Source organism: Callorhinus ursinus, unplaced genomic scaffold (assembly GCF_003265705.2).
Source record: "Callorhinus ursinus isolate GAN/ISIS: 27379988/994484 unplaced genomic scaffold, GSC_fseal_2.0 scaffold53, whole genome shotgun sequence".
Lineage (NCBI taxonomy): Eukaryota > Metazoa > Chordata > Mammalia > Carnivora > Otariidae > Callorhinus > Callorhinus ursinus.
In genome coordinates, this window is record NW_027397115.1 from 7,220,836 (window position 1) to 7,241,699 (window position 20,864).

A 20,864-nucleotide genomic window follows, 5' to 3' on the forward strand; every position below is an offset into this window, starting at 1 on the left:
CGGGCGGTGGCGCGGAAGCCGGACCGGGCGGCGGCCCAGGCGGCGCGGGGGGCGCGGCGGCCAAGGCGGGCGGCGCGGGCGACATGACGGACAACATTCCGCTGCAGCCGGTGCGCCAAAAGAAGCGGATGGACAGCAGGCCCCGCGCCGGGTGAGCGGGGCCCGGGGCCGCCGGCCGCCTTTGTCCGCGCGGGCCGGGCCGGGTCGGGCGCTGGGGCGGCCTGGCCGGGCCTGACAGGTTGGCCGCGCCGCACCCGGCGCCATGAGCGGGCGGCCGGCCGGGGAGGCGGGAGGGTCATCCCAGCTGCAGCTCCGGCCCGGGCCCCCTGGGCGATCCCGACCCTTGTGTGCCCGAGCGCGCGGCTGCCTTGTACTCCTGCCCACCTTCCTTCAGAAACCCCGAGAAGCCGGACCCGCCCCAGCGCTGTTTACCCGCGCGCGGAATTAGGACCAGCCATCCATTTTATTGTTTCCTGATTACTCCTAGTCGTTGTGATTACGATCCGGCCCACATGAAACCGTGCTCTGCGCCCGGAACAGCCCTCGGGAGCCCGGATATGCTGAGCTTACTGGTGGGGGGGGGGGGCTCGGCCTCCTCCGCACACCCGCCGCGGGGTCCCCCATCAGCGCCTCCGGGTCCCAGCCCCAGGACGCCGCCTTCGCTTCCCCGCCCTGGGTGGATCTGAAACCTGCAGCCGCAGGAGGCTGGGCGGGGCTCCTCCTGGTCCGCTGGAGAACCTCCCGCTCCCCACTATTTAAGGGCAGGAGCCCCCTGGCAGGGGTGGGGGTTGCCACCTGCTGTGCCTTTCCCCCATTGGCAGACCCCAGGGCAGCCTAGGCGTGGGTTTCCCCTCTCCTGGAGAGGGAGAGGATGGGTAGGTATTTTGCGCCCTGTCGTCCTCCCGTTTGGAGGATGGCAGTGACCTGTTGAGATTGTGAGGTACTGTGCCATCGCCTGCGACAGAGTTACTTGGGGGTGAGGGTTGGTGGGGGCTGGTTAAAGTAAATGCACGTTCCCTGGCCCCTGCCGGGCTCGCCAGAGTTCCTGGGGGTAGGGGGGTGGGACCTGGAAATGTGCCTTTTCCCAGGCTGCCCAGGTGAGGTTGACGTCCCCTGACGGCTGAGACCGGCAGCTGGGCGGGGCTGCGGCCTTGGACCCGCCCTTTCGCTTAACATCCTGCGCTCTCAGGCCATTTCCTTGTGGCTCCTGCTTAACGCGGCGTCAGTTGCTCGGTGCAGGAGGTGGGGTGGGTGAACCCTTAGGGTTGCTTGCTTCCATCAGGTGTCCGTGGAATTAAGGAAAAAAAGAAAAGTGCTAGCTGCCATTTTGTGGGGTCTTTGTCCCCGTCTTTCCTGAATGTTCCGGAGGCCCCGGTTGATGTAAAACAGGAGAAGCGGGCTCAGTGAGGTTAAGGACTGCAGGGGAGATGCTGCAAAATGGAGACTGAACTCAGTCCGGGTCTTCGGCCCAAAGACAGACCGCCCTCCATCCCTTCCTCACTGTTCTCGCGTGTTTTAATCCTGACTACTCAAGGCTAAACAATGATAATTAACTTGAGCTCTATGCCCGGAGAGTGTCTGCGTGTAATACACACCCTCGGTAAATATGAATTTGTGTGATCAGTGGACTCAAGTCCTCTAGTTAGTTACCAATTCGCGTTTAAAACAATTACACGAGACGCCTACTTTGTGCAGGGGCGGTGCCAGGTGACTGGAATGCAAAGGTTAAACAAGCTTTGTCCGGGGGCGCCTGGGTGGCTCAGTGGGTTGGGCGTCTGCCTTCCGCTGGGGTCATAAATCTCCCGGTCCTCGAATCGAGCCCCGCGAGGGGCTTCCTGCTCGGCAGGGAGTCTGCTTCTCTCTCTCTCTCTTCTCCCCCCTCCCTCTCTGCCCCTTCCCACCGTTCGTTCTCTTTCTCTCAAATAAATAAAATCTTTAAAAACAAAACAAAACCCCAAGCCCTGTGGAATTGCACACGCTTCCTGAGCCTGGTTGTGCATTGCAATCACTAGGGGACTTTAACAACTACCATATCTGCCCCCGTGTTAAACCTTTGAAATAATCTGGGATGGGACCTGGGTATCTATTTTATTTTTTTAAAGCTCCCCAGACGATTTTACTGTGCCGTGGTAGTTGAGAACTCCTGATTCAGTGCATGAGAGAGAAATGCAGGTAATTATTTGAAAGTGGTAATTACCATGATAGAGATTATGTACTTTTAATATGGGGGCTCAGAGGGAGTGGTGCAGACAGTTAAAAAAATTTCTGTTTGGTATTGGAATGGAGGAACACACCCCCTTTAGAATTTGCCACTTTGGAACTAATTTATTTCCTAAACAGTGACACTGAGATTCAGATCCTGTATCAGGAGAGCCAGGCATTTGTGTATATTTTCTTGTATTTAATATGCATTTTTAGGAGTAGCCACATCAAGGTGGGAATCTGGGTGTTTGGAAACACTTTTGGAAGCAGAGTAATGGAGAAGTGCCCTGAAATATAATGGCAGGGGGGAGTTAAAGGAAGAAGAAACCAATAGATGTTACTGTACTTTTTTTTTTTTTTAAGATTTTATTTATTTATTAGCAAGAGAGGGGGAGAGGGAAAGCACAGGCAGGGGGAACAGCAGGCAGAGGGAGAAGCAGGCTCCCCGCTGAGCAAGCAGCCCAAAGGGCAGATGTTCCTGGGCTTTCGAAGGGGTTACATCCCGATTAACCTGTTGTAAGTTGAAAGTATCTTAAGTTGCAAGTGCATGTACCACACTTAACCTACTGAACATTATAGCTTAGCCTGGCCCACCTTAAACATGCTCAGAACACTTAAGTTAGCCTACTGTTGGGAAAAATCATGTAACGCAAAGCCTATTTGATAATGAAGTGTTGAATATCTCATGTAATGTATTGAATACTGTACTGGAAGTGAAAGACAGAATGGTTGTATGGGTATGGGGTGGTTGTCAGTGTATCTGTGGTTACGTGGCCAGCTAGGGCGGAGGATCACATCACCGGGAAAAGATTACAATTCGAAATACAGTTTATATCAAATGCATATTGATTTTGCACCATTGTAAAGTTGCAAAATCTGAAGTCGAACTGTCATAAGTCAGGGACTGTCTGTGATTGGTAAGGCTCGCTGCTGAGTACTTGACATAAATAGCCCTGGTTTTTTGTTTTTTGTTTTTAGATTTTATGTATTTGAAAGAGAGAGAGTGCACAAGCAAGCACAAGTAGGGGTGGGGAAGGGCAGAGGGAGAGGGAGAAGCAGGCTCCCCCCTGAGCAGGGAGTCCAACGGGGGACTGGATCCCAGGACCCCGGGATTATGACCTGAGCTGAAGGCAGACGCTTAACCAACTGAGCCAGCCAGGCGTCTCATGTTTTAATCCTCGTAATGACTGTGTGAGTTTTGGGAGTTAGTTTCCTCATTTTATAGACAAGGAAAGTTAAGATTCAGTGATGTTAAATCATTTGTTTGAGGTCACAGAGATAGCTAGTGTGAGGGGGTGGATTTGAACCCAGTCCACTCATTTCACCTATATGGTTTCTTAAGCTATAGGATGGTTGGGGGTTTTATGGTTGAACCAAAAACCTAGGTGCCGTGAGTCCCAAGAGACAGAGGGTAATTAACGCTGGGGTCATTCAGCATATGATGCCGGGACATGTAGTTTATTTGCTGAAGAAATCCTGTGGCTTCGATGCTCTTTTCTCTCTCAAGTTACCACATCCTGATGCTGGGAAACCTTTTGCAGTGGTTCAGTTAGGAAACACGGCTTGTGCGTTGTGTTGCTGGAAACCATTCCCTGACTTCACGTGCTTTGTTGGTCACTGAACGGAATTCCCTTCTTGGTGAGACACCAGACGTTGGTTGCTAGGAGTGTGGGTTCCACAGTTGAGGAGCTTGGTTCAAGCCCAGGCTCCATCACTGACTAGCCACTTTGGGAAAATTATTTTACCTCTCTGGGTCTCAGTTTTTCCATCTGTAAAGTGGGATGAATAAGAATTCTGGATACCTCAGAGGGTCGTTTTAGAGACTTAATCCATGTAAAGCTCAGAACAGTAAGCACTCAATACAACTTAGTATTTGCTGGGGCTAATGGTGATAAATAGGCCTTTGCATGAGGTTTGCTACTGGGGGCTCTCTGGAATGCTGTGTTGAGAGAAAGGGGCCTTTGATGATGGGACATTAAAAATATTATGGAGGGCACCTGGGTGGCTCAGTTGGTTAGGCGACTGCCTTCAGCTCAGGTCATGATCCTGGAGTCCCGGGATCAGGTCCCGCATCGGGCTCCCTGCTTGGCGGGGAGTCTGCTTCTCCCTCTGACCCTCTCCCCTCTCATGCTCTCTCTCTATTTCATTCTCTCTCTAAAAATAAATAAATAAAATCTTTTAAAAAAAATAAAAATATTATGGATTTCATGACTCTGTTCTGATCAAATCTGGGAAAATGATTAACTGCATTAAACTATTCCAACCAAGTGTGTTGAGGCCCTGGTGTGATATTGTAGGGCAAGGAGCTTGTACTCTGGCTGAACTAAGTCTTTGCCTTTGGGTTTTGTGGCCAGATTTGGATGAAGATGCTTTGATTTTTGATGCATTTGGACTGGGGAGTTCTAGATATGAACTGGGTTTAGAAAGAGCTGATTAGGTTCATATTCGACTAAATTTTTTTAAACAACTTTATTGAGGCATAATTTACATAACAAAATACTTATGTAGTAAATGTACAGCTCATTGATTTTTATTTTAAAGATTTTAGAGTGTGAGCACAAACAGGGAGGGGCAGAGGGAGAGGGAGAAGCAGATCCCCCACTGAGCAGGGCGCCCAAAGTGGGGCTCCATCCCAGCACCCTGGGATCAAGGCACATCTCATGACCTGAGCTGAAGGGAGATGCTTAACTGACTCACCCACCCAGGCGCCCCACAATTCATTGATTTTTTTTTTTTTTAAGTAAAGTTATAGGGGTGCCTGGCTGGCTTAGTGGGAAGAGCATGAGACTTTTGGTCTCTGCGTTGTGAGTTCCAGCCCCATGTTGGGTGTAGAGATTACTTAAAAATAAAGTTTAAAATAATTAAAGTTGCAGAGTTTGTGTAGCCATCACCACAGTCTAGTTTTTAAACCCTTCCATCACCCCACAAAGCTCCCTCATGCCCATGTGCACTTAGTCCCGCTGATCTTTCTATTTCCATAGGTTTGCAGTTTTTGGAAATTTCATGTAAATGAAATCACACAATATGTTGTCTTTGTGTCTGGTTTCTTTCAGCACAGTGGTTTCAAAGTGCCTTTTTATTGCTTAATAGGATTCCATCATATGGATATATCACATTTTTTTTTTAACCAAGATGGACATTTGGATTAGTTCTGGTTTTTGCCTATTATAGATAATACCGTAAAGAACATTCAAGTCTCTTTGTGGACATATGCATTCATTTTACCTGTCTACCCTGAGTTTTAGAGATGCAGTTTGTCAACGTTTCCTATATCCTCCGGGATGGGATGGTTCTGCCTTCTCTTTCTCCATTAAATGTTGCAATTGCTCAGGATTTAGTCCTGGACCTCCTTCCCCTTAGAAGTATGGGTTGAGTTTACCCGTACCCGTAGCTTCAGTGACCGCCTTACCAGAGAGCCAAGTCTTCTGGCCTCCTCCTGACTCCTGCCTCAACCTGCTCAAAGGCAAACTCACGGGCTGGCTCCCACCACAAGCCTGGTCTTCCTTCCTCTGGTGTTCCCAAGCTCCAAGAGCAGGTGCTATCTCTTCAGTGGCACAATCTTGAAACCCAGGCATCATTCTGGATGCTGCCTTCACCCTCGTCTTCCCTTGCTTGTCCTTTACCAACACCTCCCACGGTCACCCCCCCCCCCCGCCAAATTGCTTGGAAATCTGTGCACATGTCTCTCAAGGCCACCATCACCATTGTCACCTTCCTGCATCTGAGGTGTTGACTGGCCAGTGAGGTCTCCACCCTGCGGCCAGAGCAGATGTGGCCAGATGTTCTGATCATGAAGACGTTTTGCTCGAAGCCTTCTTGTGCCTTTCCATTTCTGTGAGGCCCTGTGCTGTCCGCCACGGTGGTCATGAGCCTCATGTGGCTATTTATATTCAGAGTTAAAATAATTAGAATTAAAGTTAAAAATTTAGCGCCTCAGTGGCACTAGCCACATTTTAGTCCCCAGTACCCACATGTGAGCAGTGCCTGCGTGTTGGATGGTGAAGGTCCAGGCATTTCCACCATCACCGAAAGTTCTGCTGTGGCCCCTGCCTCGTTCCATCATCATCTTCACACTGTACAGTATAGCCTGACCCCTTTCTCCTCCAGCCACACTGCGCTCCGTATCCCTTCCTGGGCTCCCTCTTGATACAGGACCTTTGCACATCCTGTTCTCTGCCTGGAATATCCTCTCCCCTCTTCACCTAGTCAAAGCTCAGTCTTCCATTAAGCCTTACTGGGGTCTCATGTCCTCAGGGGAGCCCCCCTGATGTTCCCGATTTAGAGAGGAGATCCCACTCGAAGCTTCTCAGAGCACCTGCTTCTTTTCTGTCTTGCACAGTTGGAGTGTGACATGTGTTCGTGTGATCATTCAGCTGGGAACCCCGGGGCCCCGGTTGGTGACCACTTAAGCACCGTCACACAGAGCCTGGCATAGAGTAGGTGCCCAGTAAATCCTTTTTGAGAGAAGGCATGCCTGAAGCTGATCTCCAGTTTATGATCTCCTGGGGATGGGGGAGGGGATAACCGTTTCTAGATGGTCCAGGCAGAAGTCTGTTGGACGTTCTCAGATTGCTGCTTACTCATCCTTCTGATGTGACTGTGTGGCTCAGAGATCTTCACTGGTTGATGGCATCAAGTCTTAACCACATGATTTGAGTGTGGGGTTGGGGAACTTGGGGTGTGAGTACCAGAAGGCAGCCTGGGCCCCCTCTGCTTTTGTCTTTTTTCCTCCACTGAGGGACAGCAGCTTAGGTGGTGTCTGGGCTTGTGAGGCGAGTTAGTTTTCATCTTTAAATACGAGACATGTATTCTAGTGAAGAGGTTTTTTTTGGTGGATGATTTATGTGAAACACTTTATATGCTATTAATGCAAAAGTCAAGCATTTAAGGGAAAAGAATAAAAAACTGTGAAATCCGGATTGCTGTAGAGGATACAGCATGTATGGTGTGGTGGGCAGAATGATGGCCCCCTGGACCTCTAAGTATAGGACCTTTCATGGCAAAACGGACCTTGCCAATGTGATGAAGTTAATGATTTCGAGATGGGGAGACTGTCCTGGATTAGCCAGGTGGGTCCAGTGTCATCACACATGTCCTTGAAGTTGAGGAGCGTGAATCTGAGAGACATTGCAAGACGCTCCGCTACTGGCTTGAAAATGAAGAAGGGAGCACGCAGGGGGCATCTAGAAACAGGAAACATCAAGGAAGTAGCCTCCAGAGGGAACCCAGCCCCGCTGGCATCTTGGTTAGAGGCCCCTGAGACCTGCTGTGGACTCCTGACCTCCAGAACTGTAAGATAAAGAATGTATGGGGATGGGTTACAACAGCGAGCAGGGGCCAGTGCTAGCTGGGTGTATCCCCTAAGCCCCGGCTTCACATCCCAGGGAGGCTGCGGGGGTGGGGGTGGGGTGGGGGTGGCCGTCTATCTGCTGGGTATAGCAGAGGCATCTCAAGGCTCCTAGGCTCATGCTTACCTTTGGCTTGAGGGTGCAGAATTAATTAATTATAATCTTAAAAGATTTTGTTTATTTGTCAGAGAAAGCACAAGCAGGGGGAGCAGCAGACAGAGGGAGAGGGAGAAGCAGGCTCCCTGCTGAGCAGGGATCCCGATGCGGGCCCGCTCCCAAGGACCGTGGGATCATGACCTGAGCTAAAGGCAGACGCCTGAGTTGCTCAGGCGTCCCAGAGGGTGCAGAATTTAAATCGACGTGTTGCATGACCCACTCCCTGTGACTGCTGAGGGGGGAGAAGCAATGTTTACTCGGGATCTGCAGTGTCTTGGCTCTGAACGAAGGTTTTCTTGCCCATGCTGCACAGTGCCCCTTTGAGGTTGGTATTTTTTATGCTTGTTTTACTGATAAGGAAACTGAGGCTCAGAAGGGTTAAGCAGTTAATCCTGGCCAAGCACGTATGGCAGAAACTAATGAGAACTTGGGTGAGCCTGCCTCCCAGTTAGAACTTGGGAGCATTTCTCAGAGCAGGTGTTTCTGCTCAGGTCGGCTCTGCTCCCTCAATGTGCTTTTCCTCAGTTGAGTTCTTTTCCCCTCCAGGAACAATGAATGATTTTTTTTTCTTTTTTTCCATGTGGCTGCAGGATAGAGAATTTGGGAGTGGCAGCTCTTTAAGGCATATCACATTTTCAAAACCACTGAGAGAACAAAGATAATTTTGTAGGCTACAGTTTTAAATCCCCAGGCCAGACTGACTGCTGGCTTTATGGACTTGGGAGTTAAGAGTTTGGATTCCAGGGTCACAGAGACTTAGGTGAATATACCAGTTTTGCCATTTTTCTGCTTGTATTACTCCGGGCCACTGCCTTCTCCCCTCTGTGCCTGAGCTTCCTCTTGTGCACCATGGGGACATGGGAAGGGTGCCTGGCTGACCGGGCATCGTGCGTGCAGACGAGCGTTGGGAGCACTGGTGAGCATTAGAAATTGTTCTTCTCGGGCGCCTGGGTGGCTCAGTTGGTTAAGCGACTGCCTTCAGTTCAGGTCATGATCCTGGAGTCCCAGGATCGAGTCCCACATCGGGCTCCCTGCTCAGCGGGGAGTCTGCTTCTCCCTCTGACCTTCCCCCCTCTCTCGTGCTCTCTCTCTCTCAAATAAATAAATAAAATCTTAAAAAAAGAAAAAAAAGAAATTGTTCTTCTCCCAGCCTAGAGGGTGGGACTCTTGCCCCGCATGACGTCATGTGCTCTTCTTTCTAGGTCTTTGGAGAGGGTCTAGCTTGAGTACGAACTCTAGCTGGAAAATGCCTGCAGAGGACTTGATGCCACGAGAAGCCACCTCAGACCTCCCATGCCCGAGTCTAGTGACAGGGCTGTGGCAGGCTGTGCGTGCCTTTGCAGCATTCCTCGGCACCGTGCCAGGACCTGGGTCTGTCAGGACTCTGGATTTCACTGTTGATGGGAAAGGAGAAATAATGCCAGCACAGGGAGTTCTGCTCACATATAACTTGATTCCACTGAAAGGTCTGAAGCTGTCCTTTCTAATTTGTGGGGTTAAAATGCTCTTTTCTCTTTTGACATGACGGAGGTAGTGTGAGACATAGTTTGGTTGATTCTCATTATTCACAGTGGTTATGTCGCAGAAGGTCCCTGCCAGCCCTGAATTAGCAAATACTGAACTCTTGTTCCTAGGGGAGATAGAGGATTAGTTTTCTGCAAGCCTCTGGTCATGTTTTACCTTGTTTTAAAGGTATATTTTGGTTTAAAGACTCTGTATTTAATATATGCTGTTGATTCATTAACATTGGACTCATGACCAACAGCACTGCAACTCATAGGCTTCCTATTCTCAGGACACTGGACAGGATGTCAGCACTATGTTTGGGGGCTATTTTATTTATTTGTTTTATTATTTTTTTTTTTTAAAGATTTTTTTTTTTTTTTTTTTACTTTATTTGACAGAGAGAGACACACACACAGCGAGAGAGGGAACACAAGCAGGGGCAGAGGGAGATGGGGAAGCAGACTTCCCGCAGAGCAGGGAGCCCGACGCGGGGCTCGATCCCAGGACCCTGGGATCATGACCTGAGCCGAAGACAGAGGCTTAATGACTGAGCCACCCAAGCGCCCCTGGGGGCTATTTTAAATAGTGATGTCACTAACAACAAGCTCCAAAATGCAAAAAGTGTGGCCCTAAATAGACCATGAAAAGGACACAGATGTACAGTATGGAGCTGGGACCAGAAGTGCTGCCTTGTCCCACCTCAGCTGGGGGAGCTGTGAGAGGTGATATAGATGTTTTGCCGCTCTGCACATGTCCGTGAGTGACCACAACAGTGCTGTGTTGATTTTGAGGTTATAAATTTTAGGTAGTAGGTGAATTTGCAAATACAGAAACCACAAATAATGAGGATCGGATGTATATAGGGGTGTGTGTGTGTGTTCAGTGTCCTTCTTTTGAACCGGTGGGGGTGGTACCTAGGTAGACAGTGTATAGGGGTGTGTTTGAGGGCAGGATGGAGGAGGGGGTCGTGCTGATCGCTGACATCCATAGACCCCAGCCCTTCCCCTCTCTGTGGGTGGAGTGGAGAGTTGTGTAAACAGCTCTTTGCTCCCTTGGATGAGAACAGTTGGGACAAGCCTTGGCAAGCGGCCCACTGGAAAGTGCCCTCAGTGTCCTCTGCCAGCCCACTCAGCAGCACTTAGGCCATCCATTTCCTGTGACAGAGTCCCTGCCTGGAACCAGGCTGGGTGCCGCCACAGGCAGTGACACCAGGGAGTGTGGAATTACACACCCAGGCAGGGATGCTGAAGCGTAGAGGTGGATATGGGAACCATGCTTTCAGGGGCTTCCTGGAGAAAGGCCAGTGACTGGAGGCCCTGTGTGCCAGTCCCAAAGAAAGAGCATGGCCGTTTGACCTTGACCTAAGGCACCCATGCAACAAGTTGGAGGAGGCAAGGCATCGACCAATCCATCTCTGGACTTTTGGCTGTCACTTCTCAGAATAGAACTTTCTTTCCGCATCGTTCAAAATGCAAATGATGAAAGTCATGAATTAGCTCTGGTGGTATTTTTGTGGCCACTTTTGGGAATGGATGTGGAGTGCCTCCAGCTTTACTTATGACAGTGAGTGGACTTTGGTTTAATTTCCAAAGAAAAAGACTACTTATAATGTTATTTTTTTTTTAAGATTTTATTTATTTGAGAGGGAGAGAGAGCATGAGGCGGGGAGGGTCAGAGGGAGAAGCAGACTCCTTGCTGAGCCGGGAGCCTGATATGGGACTCGATCCTGGGACTCCAGGATCATGACCTGAGCCAAAGGCTGTGGTCCAACCATCTGAGCCACCCAGGCACCCCACTACTTGTAATGTTCTTAGCGATGACTTTTACCCACAGAGCTAGAACAGTGCTGAATTATTATTTTTTTTAAAGATTTTATTTATTTGTCAGACAGCGAGAGCACAAGCAGGGGGAGTGGCAGGCAGAGGGAGAAGCAGGCTCCCTGCTGAGCAAGGAGCCTGATGCCCGACTCCATCCCAGGACCCTGGGATCATGACCTGAGACAAAGGCAGACGCTTAACCAACTGAGCCACCCAGGCTTCCCCCCCCCTTTTTAAAGATTTTATTTATTTTAGAGAGACCGACAGTACGAGCAGGGGGTAGGCGGAGGGAAAGGGAGAGGATCTCAAGCAGACTCCATGCTGAGCATGTGGGGCTTGATCCCAGGAACCTGAGATCCTGACCTAAGTCGAAACCAAGAGTTGGAGGCTCAACTGACTGCACCGCCTAGGCGCCCAGAACAGAGCTGAATTCTTAAGCTGGTCTGTTTTCTTTCCTTTGTGTGACTTGGAAAGATTGATGGAGAAACGTCGCCAAAGATCACTTTGGGTGGCTCGTGGCCAGACATTGAAAGGATAGCAATTATTTTTATGGTTCTTTCTGTTTGTGCCAAGTGATACTTGCTTTCTTTTTGTAGTAGTGATAGGGAGTTTCCTTTTAGAATATACTTACATAAAAAAAAGAGAATTGACTTGAAGAATAGTATGAACTCAGTCAAAGATCATGAGTTTTGCAGATGTGCCCCCAGACATGTCTTGATATTTAGGGAGTGGCCGCCTGTGCTAAAATGTTGCTTTTAGTCTAAAAATATTATAATATTGCTATAAGGGGAAGGAAATGGGATAATCTGATTTTGCTAATAGAGTAAAACATTTTTTTGTTCTGCCAAGTCATCCATGAAAAACTTTTTTTTTTCTTTTTTTTGAAAAACATGATTTTTAAACAATGGTTACTTTACCAGGTCGATTGGGGATCTTAATGTTGCTTTTATTATTGTATAAATAGTCTGGGGGGATTATGGGAGAGGCAGTTGGAAGGGGCCTCAGGGAGAGAGAGGCTCCCTGTGGGAAATGAAGGGCAGCCGGATGCTCTTGTCATCACAGAGGTCTGTGGCATTTGCCAAATGCCAGGAGGAGGAGCCTGTTGGCCAGCCTCCCCAAGGAAGAAGCAGGGTGGAGCATGGACAGTGCCCCCCCGCCCACCCCCCCATAGAATGGGGCCTGGCAGGATCTCCCACCCTCTGCCAGGCCATCTGCTGTGACACAGGGTGAAGTCAGACCTGGCCAGGTTAGACCTCAGCAGTTCTCAGCCTCAGCACTATTGACCTTGGGGGTGTGACAGTTGCCCATTGTGGGGCCTGCCCTGTCCATTGTAGGATGTGTGATAGCAGCCCCTGCCCCCTGCCCACTGGATGCCAACAGTACCCTCCACTGAGTCATGACAACCAAAGATGTCTCTAGACATTGCCAGGTGTCACCCAGTGCCCCGGGCTGGGGAGTGGGGGTGGGAGGGCGCAAAATCGCACCTGTTAGGAGCCCCTGGACGAATGGAATGAATACTCACTATGCGTGGCCGTGTCCCTTAGTGTCCTGTGAAGTTTGCCCCTTTCTCTCTTCCTCCTTCCCTCCCTCCCCCCCCCTCTTTTAAAGAAAAACCTGTTAGGCAAGAAGTTCATGTTTGGACTGTTGCTCATCACTGTGAGTTCAGCTTTCTGATTTAGTGTCTGCGGAAGCCTTGACTGGTCGGAGGAGAGCATCTGGGAAGTGTTAGGGGCTGAGGTATATCCCTTCACAGATTCTTTGTTGAAGCCTTGACCTCCGGGCCCTCTCACTGTGACTCCTGTATTTGGAGATAGAGCCTTTAAAGAAGACGTGATTAAGTTAATGTGAGGCCATTAGGGTGGGCCCTGTTCCAGTCTGAGTGGTGTCCTTATGAGAAGCCAGGGCTGGGAGGAAAGACCACAGGAGGATCCAGGAGCAGGGCAGCCCCTCTGCAAGCCAGGCGGAGAGGCCCAGAAGAAACCCACCCTGCCCACACCTTGATCTTGGACTTCTAGCCTCCAGAACAGGGAGAAAATAAAGTTCTATTTAAGCCATCCAGCCTGTGGTGCTTTATTATGGCAACCCTAACAAACTCATACGGGAAGTATCTTATTTATGCCCATTTTGGCAGGCGTGGTATCTGTTGATGTTATTAATAAACCTTCATTCTAAATTGATGATGAGTTCCTTAGCAGTTTTCTTTAGATAGTCCTGTCTCCAGAGCTCTCTATGAGCATGTTGCAAAGTCATGTGGACTGGAGCTGACCCCCCCTACCCTGCCACTTGCCCCAACCTGAAACATGTACCACGTGCTCGCCAGGTGGAGGGGTTGGAGGCACTGGCCCCCGCTGCTTCCTTTTGCTTAAAGAGCTCACAGTAGTCACTTACCTAGGTTGTGCTTTGTATGGTTTGCTGTTAGTTCTAGTGACTTGGATTGTGCTAGAAGAATTTGATGAGAATTTTAATAGTTGCTAACCACTATTGCGTGCTTACTAGGTGCCCAGCACTGTTCCAGAGTTTTATTTTATTTTATTTTTTTAAAGATTTTATTTATTCATGAGAGACAGAGAGAGAGAAGCAGAGGGAGAAGCAGGCTCCCAAGGAGCAGGGAGCCCGATGTGGGACTCGATCCCAGGACCCCGGGATCATGACCTGAGCCGAAGGCAGACGCTTAACCATCTGAGCCACCCAGGCGCCCTGTTCCAGAGTTTTAAGTGCATCATCCTGTTCCTCCTAACAGTCCTACTGTACAGATGATGAGACTGAGGAACAGAGGGTTTTTTCCTTTGAGAATGGTTTTTGGGACGCCTGGGTGGCTCAGTCGGTTAAGAGTCTGCCTTCAGCTCAGGTCATGATCCCAGGGTCCTGGGATCGAGCCCCACATTGGGCTCCTTGCTCAGCGGGGAGCCTGCTTCTCCCTCTGCCTGACGCTCCTCCTGCTTGTGCTCACTCTTTCTCTGACAAATAAAAAAATCTAAAGAAAAAGAAGGGTTTTGGTTTAGAAGGACAAAGACTTTTCAGTTTTTTTTAATTAATTATTTTTTAAAGTTTTTTTTATTTGAGAGAGAGCATGCACCAGTGGTGGGGGGAGGGGCAGAGGCAGAGGGAGAAGCAGACTCCCCAGTGAGCAGGGAGACCAATGTGGGGCTCTATCCCAGGACCCTGGGATCATGACCTGAGCTGAAGGCAAATACTTAACCAACTGAGCCACCCAGGTGCCCCTCAGATGTTTTTGTTTTTATTAGATTTATTTATTTGAGAGAGAGAATGCGCGTGGGAGGAGGGACAGAGAAAGAATCTCAAGCGGACTCTCTGCCTACCACAGAGCCTGACCCGGGGCTTGATCTCATGACCCTGAGATCATGACCTGAGCCAAAACCAACAGTTGGATGCTTAACCCACTGAGCCACCAGGGTGCCCCTCATTTCAGTTTTTTCAAAGACTCACTTTGAACTCGGGCAATAAATTCCATTTTGCGACCTGTCTTGGTGACTTCTATTTGACTTTTTCTGTAGCATCCACTCAGAGCAGGTGACTTTAGTTGAGGGGAAAGGAACTGGGGATTTGTGAGACTTGGCAAAATGGTCACATCATGGTGGCTTTCCTCTCTGACCAAGCACCTTCTTCTTCATTAGCTTACATTACGAGGGAAAGGTAAAAATACATAAAATTTCTTTTCTTTTCTTTTTTTTTAGATCACTGTCTTTTTTTTTTAAGATTATTTTTTTTATTAGAGAGAGAATGAGAGAGAGAGCACATGAGAGGGAAGAGGGTCAGAGAGAGAAGCCGACTCCCCGCCGAGCAGGGAGCCCAATGCGGGACTCGATCCTGGAACTCCAGGATCATGACCTGAGCCAAAGGCTGTCGCTCAACCAACTGAGCCACCCAGGCGCCCTATTTTCTTTTCATTGTAAAATGAGTGCGTGTGTATTAAAGAAAACTTGGAAAACAGAGAAGACTGAGGAGTGGAGCACTGATGTTAACTTTCCTTCAAGACAGCTGCCCTTAACGGAACATCTTAGATACTCTGTTTTCTCCCAGTCTCCTTTCTGTGTGTACATTGTTTTATGAATTATAACCATGTAGCATATGTGTTTTTATTTCCTGTTGTTGATTTAACATTTTAATATAAGGCTTTCTCTGTATCATGAGGTACTTTGTAAATGACTTTTTTTAAAAAAGATTTTATTTTATTTGAGAGAGAGAGAGAGCATGAGAGGGGGGAGGGTCAGAGGGAGAAGCAGACTCCCCGCTGAGCAGGGAGCCTGATGTGGGACTCGATCCTGGGACTCCAGGATCATGACTTGAGCCGAAGACAGTCGCTTAAGCGACTGAGCCACCCAGGTGCCCTGTAAATGACATTTTTAATGGCAACGTGATATTTCTTTGAGTAGGGTGGCTAATTTACTTTAACCAGTGCCCTATATTTTCACAAGTTGTTTTTCAGTTTCACTTAAAAATTTTTTTTTAAAGATTTTATTTATTTGACACAGAGAGCAAGCTCACAAGCAGGGGGAGCGGCAGGCAGAGGGAGAGGGGGAAGACTCCCCGTGGAGCAGGGAGCCCGATGTGGGGCTTGATCCCAGGACCCCGGGATCATGACCTGAGCCAAATGCAGACGCTTAACCGACTGAGCCACCCAGGTGCCCCTTAGTTTCACTTTTTAAATTATGCTTTTGTTCTCGTTGCCGGCAGAGTCACCCCAAAGACATAAAGAGGGAAAGCTGAGGGAGGTGCAGACCCCTGGGCCTGTGATGTCATCTTTCTGGAACTGGATGAGCCCAATCTGCTAAGTGACTCACAAAACAGCAGTGCTTCCTACCCCGCAGAAAACCAGGAACTTAGCTGCGAATTTTGGATGTTTTGGAGGGTTACCATTCATTCTCCCCATAGGGGTGTTTGCCCCCGGGGAATAGTTTTAATGTCGGGGATCTAGCGGTAAACACAAGAGACAGGAGTCCCCGCCAGCACAGAGCTGCCTTCTGGTGACATGTAAGGGGTGTTCTTGCATGAATTTTGTTAACCCCTGGTTGCTTAGGCATCAGGACCACGGTCCTTCGTGGCTTCAGTGGGTTGTCTTGTGGCTTCCTCACATAGTCCTGTACCAGGTGCCATTGTCCTGTTCCTAGGAAACCAGGGCTTGGAAGGGTTCACTAACTAGCCCAGGGTCACACTGCTTGCAAGCTGCTTCTGCCTTGTCTCCGGGCTCAGCTTGGCTGTCTCTTCTTCAGAGAGGTCTTCTCAGACCACCTACTCAGAAGGAGCTGCCTTCCCCCCAGTGACATGTTCTTTCTTTCTTTCTTTTTTTTTTTTTTTTTAAAGATTTTATTTATTTGAGAGAGAGAGTGCATGAGAGGGGGGAGGGTCAAGGGGAGAAGCAGGCTCCCCACCAAACGGAGCCTGACACGGGGCTCGATCCCAGGACTTCAGGATCACGACCTGAGCTGAAGGCGGTAGCTTAATCGACTGAGCCACCCAGGCGCTCCCCCAAGTGACATGTTCTTGTTGACGAATTTTTTTTTTTTTTGGCTGTTTCCTGTTGCCCCCCTGCCCCTCTGTGAAATAGTAGGCTCCCCGCGGATGGGGCCCTCATTTGTCTTGTTTGCATGTCCCACTGCTTAGTACTGAGGCACACGTAGTAGGTACGCAATAAATATCTGCTAACTGACTAAATGAGCCAGTAGACGAAGAGTAGGAGGCACAGCTCTGAACAGGTCTGCCCGTTTCCAGCGCCCTTAGTTTTATTTGGAAATCTTAGTCACCCCAAGGGACATCACATTCCTGATCCATCAGGGGTGTATGTGGTGTGCAGGGCACTTGGGCTTTCAGTGAAGGTGTGTGCTGAGTATTGAAGCCCATGGGGGTAAAACAACATAACCCTTTCACAGAAAGAAAGGGGGATCTAGGCCTTCCTCTGTCTCCTCTCTCTCTCCTCCCTCCTTCCTTGTTCATATAGCCCATTGCCGTAAGGAATTAGCCACAGAGGCCTTTGTCAGAGACCTGGGTTGGAGGGTCTAATTGATCCCATATTTGCTACTTGGCTGGAGATGCCCCCATTCAGTCCACACTGGTTCCCAGCAGCTTCCTGCTGCATGGCTGAGATTTATAATGTTTCCAGGGAATTGCATTCACTGGGGCTGAGCCTTTGTCAGCAGTCACTGGCACCCCCCTGAATAGCATCGAGCCGTTGCATGTGAGGTGATGGAACTAGGGGCTTGGGGCACCAGACCTTGCTAGAGAAACACCCCATGCACAGGCAAGCCAGAGGTGGCCAGCATGGCCCGGGAGGCGCTCAGAGGCCAGCCCGAGCGCCCTTCCCGGCCATGGGGCTCTGTGTGGGACTTTTATACATTAGCGTTTTATGTTTTACATTATGAAAATAATAATTCCTGTTACAGAAAAGTTAAAGATGTGGTCCTTAGAATTATTTAAAGCCTTATCTGCTATTGTTAATATTTAAGTATTTGTTTCCTTTGATCTATGTTTTAATCCAGTGGCTATTAAGTGACATGATTGCAGTTTGTTTTTGCTGTTATAAATTAGAGCTTAGTCTAGGGAGGCTATCTTGGTCTAAGCTTTCTCTTACGTTTGGAAATTTTTTTTAAAGGTTTACTTATTTATTTTACGGAGAGAGTGGGTGTTGTGGGGGAGGAGCAGAGGGAGAGGAAGAGAGAGAACCTTCAGCAGAGACCCCACTGAGCATGGAGCCTGATGCAGGGCTCCATCCCACGACCCTGAGATCATTACCTGAGCAGAAATCATGAGTCAGGTGCCCCCTACATTTGGGAAATTTTAATAGGCTAGAATCTCCAGTTCCCTGGATTAAATGGAACGTGTGGACATCTAAGGGGTCTGTGTGGCTCTAAGTGGCTTTCTGGAAGGGCTCTGCCATTTTACACCCTATGAAAGCCAGAGTTGCTTTCTGTTCCAGGGTCAGGAGATGAGTGATGGCCTTCTTCACCCACTATTTTTATTTTGCCTTTTGTTCAGTACGTGTCCATGAGATGGGGAAGGTTTAAAAAAAAAAAAAAAAACACATGTTTTTCTTTCTCTGTTTACCTCAAATTGGGCTTCCTGTTGATGTGTGTGAGGACAGAAGAAGGCTGTGATTGGTTGGGGAGATGCTTACTACACGGCACATTCTCTGTAGACGTACTGGGTGAACTGAACTGCTCATGGTTGTATGTTTGGGAGTTATAGAAGGTGTGCTTGAGAATCTGCAAGCGTTGTATAAATATTTGTTGAGTGAGTACAAGAAAATCTTTCTGTAGACAGTGGCTCACGACCCAGCTGTGTATAGACCCCAGGGCCAAGTGCAGTAAATGTCTGGCTTCCCTGCAAGGAGTGGAGGTCTGCGGCACAGCTGTTGGAGGTCAGGGTAGCATTCACCAGCAACAATAATGGTAGAAAAGGTGTGAACTTGCAGCCTGGGAAGTGTTCTCCGCCTGAGTGGTCACTGTGCTAGACCCTCAGCAGCTCTACCGTAACCTGCTTCCAGAGGTAAACTCCTTCCAAGGGCCTGGTGGTGTAACCTCTGGCGTTTTACAAGTAGGCGCCCCTGGAAACCTCCCCCATGGCCTTCCTGGGGCGGTCTCGGTGCCAGAGCCACGCCCGAGGTGGAGCAGGGCTGTAGCAGTGGCTACTGCCCCTGTCTCCACTGGAGCAGGGGAGGAGCCGGATCTGGGAAGGAAGGGCTCCTGGCAGGAGGTGGTAGCTCCCCAAGGCCACGGTTGGTTGCTGAGGATTGTGAGGGCTTGAGAGCGTGGATTCAAGCAAGGACTGCCTCGGTGCAAGTTTGGGCTCTGCCACTCACTGGCTATATGACCTTGGGCGAGTGAGTTCACCTCCCTGTAAATGAGCATGATAATAGGGCACATAGTTTTGAGGGCTAACCAGAGTTCATGTGTGCAGGGTGCTTAGACCCCAAAGCATGTGGCTGGGGGAGAGGAGAGTGGCAGTGTTAGCCACCCTTGTGGCTGACAGTGCTTGGAGGGAGGAGCCAGGCAGCTGGGGCAGTGCCGCTGGGGATCCTTGCTGTGTTCCTGCTGTGTCCCCGTCATGGGGTGCCTCCCTAGGTTGCTGTCTAGACAGAGGCAGCGCTCACATTCTTCTGTGGGGTGATAGAACTCCAAACACCGTGGTCGAGTGCTGGCTCTGAGGTCAGCCTGCTGCACTCACGGCTGGCTCTGCCCTCACCCACCGCTGGACTCTTGGGTCTACAGTTTCCTCCTCTCCTGGAGGGGGAGGGCCTGCCTGCAGGACTCTGGGGACAAGTGAGGGAGGTGATACGGCTGGCTGTGCTGTGGCCCCGGACCTGGTCTAGAACCTGTAAGCAGATGCCCCAGATACAGTATAAACGCACGAGGTAAGGCAGCAGGTCTTGGCGTGCTGGGGGGCCTGGGGCGGGGGGGAGGCCCAGGAGAGGCACCTCAACCCACACGGGGCAACTGAGCACCTTCTGTATACCCGATCAGGGGGTGTGAGGTGAATAGTGTCTGGTTTCTGACTTCCGGGCTTGTGGCCAACATCCGAGGCTGCAGATGGGGAGCTGGGTGCTGTGTGGGGAGTGGGGTGGGGATTTTTGTTTTGTTTGTAAATTAAAAAAAAAAAAATCACAGTCACATAGTTCACTGTTGAACAGGTACAGAAGTGTGTACTTTGCAAACTTAGCCTCCCTCCGTCCCCTGCTTTGGCTACCCTGTACCCTCCTCAGGCGACCACTTATCACTTTCTTCTGTGTCGTTCTAGAGAATTTTTAATCATTTTCCAAAAGAAGGCCCATGTATTTTATATTTATTTAGACACAAACACATAGATATGACCTTTTTTATTCCGTTGTTAGTGTGCCCTACACAGTACAACATATTTCTTTCACTTAATAGTATACATTGGGCTTGTTATGTATCAGTACATAAAAAGCTTTTTCTTTTTTTAAGATTCTATTTATTTATTTGACAGAGAGACAGCGAGGGAGGGAACACAAGCAGGGGGAGTGGGAGAGGGAGAAGCAGGCCCCCCGTGGAGCAGGGAGCCGGATGCGGGGCTCCTCCCGGAACCCAGGGATCATGACCTGAGCCGAAGGCAGATGCTTAACGACTGAGCCACCCAGGCGCCCACCTTTTTTTATTCTTTTTTTTTTTTTTTTTAAACAAAATGGTTTTAAAGGATTTCATTGAATAGACTTACCATACTTAATCTAACCAGTCTACCACTGATGGACACCTGGGTTATTTGTAATGGTATGTTATTATTAGCAGTGTTACGTTGAACCTAAGTCTTTGTGCCCATGTTACAACATACATAATATCTCGAAGGGGAATCATTGGGTCCAGGTGAATGCATTTTAATTTTGAGAGCTGTCACCAGGTTGCCTTCCCTCAAGGTTATACTGATTGAGGCCTCTACCAGCAGTGAAAAGTGTCCGTTTGCCCATCCCAACCAACACAGGGGTTATTAAGCTTTTTGATTTTGGTTATCATGCTAAATGAAAAATGACACCTTGGTGTGATTTTAGTTTTGCCTAATTCTTAAACATTGCGTCAGTTACCAACATTTAAAAAACTGAGGGTTTGCGCTTCAGAATCTGTGCTTTTTGTCTTTGTCATGAAGAATCTTATGGCCTGTTGTATTAGGTTTGTGTGAGAATGTACCCTGGTGAGGCCCGGGGGCCACTTCCTTCCCACAGGTCTAGGCTCCTCACTGTGCCCTGTCCCACTGGACCCTGTGTTTATTTTGGTTACTTTATTATTATATGTTGCTTGTTGGGCTTCCATAGATTTGAGTTTTCTAGAAAGAAGCAGTCAAGTACAGAGGTGGGTTTTGAAGGATAAGTAGA

General features: G+C 49.1%; 1 protein-coding gene across 1 annotated transcript in view; it reads left to right on the top strand.

Moving 5' to 3' along the window:
- The first annotated feature begins 20 nt into the window (after positions 1 to 20).
- The window catches only part of LOC112809917 (probable phospholipid-transporting ATPase IIA), a 121,430-nt gene continuing 100,586 nt past the window's right edge, over positions 21 to 20,864 (top strand). Inside the window, exon 1 of the mRNA XM_025853323.2 lies at positions 21 to 151. Within this exon, the coding sequence (XP_025709108.1) occupies positions 84 to 151 (68 nt within the window). The 5' untranslated portion in view covers positions 21 to 83. The remainder of the gene's footprint in view (positions 152 to 20,864) is intronic.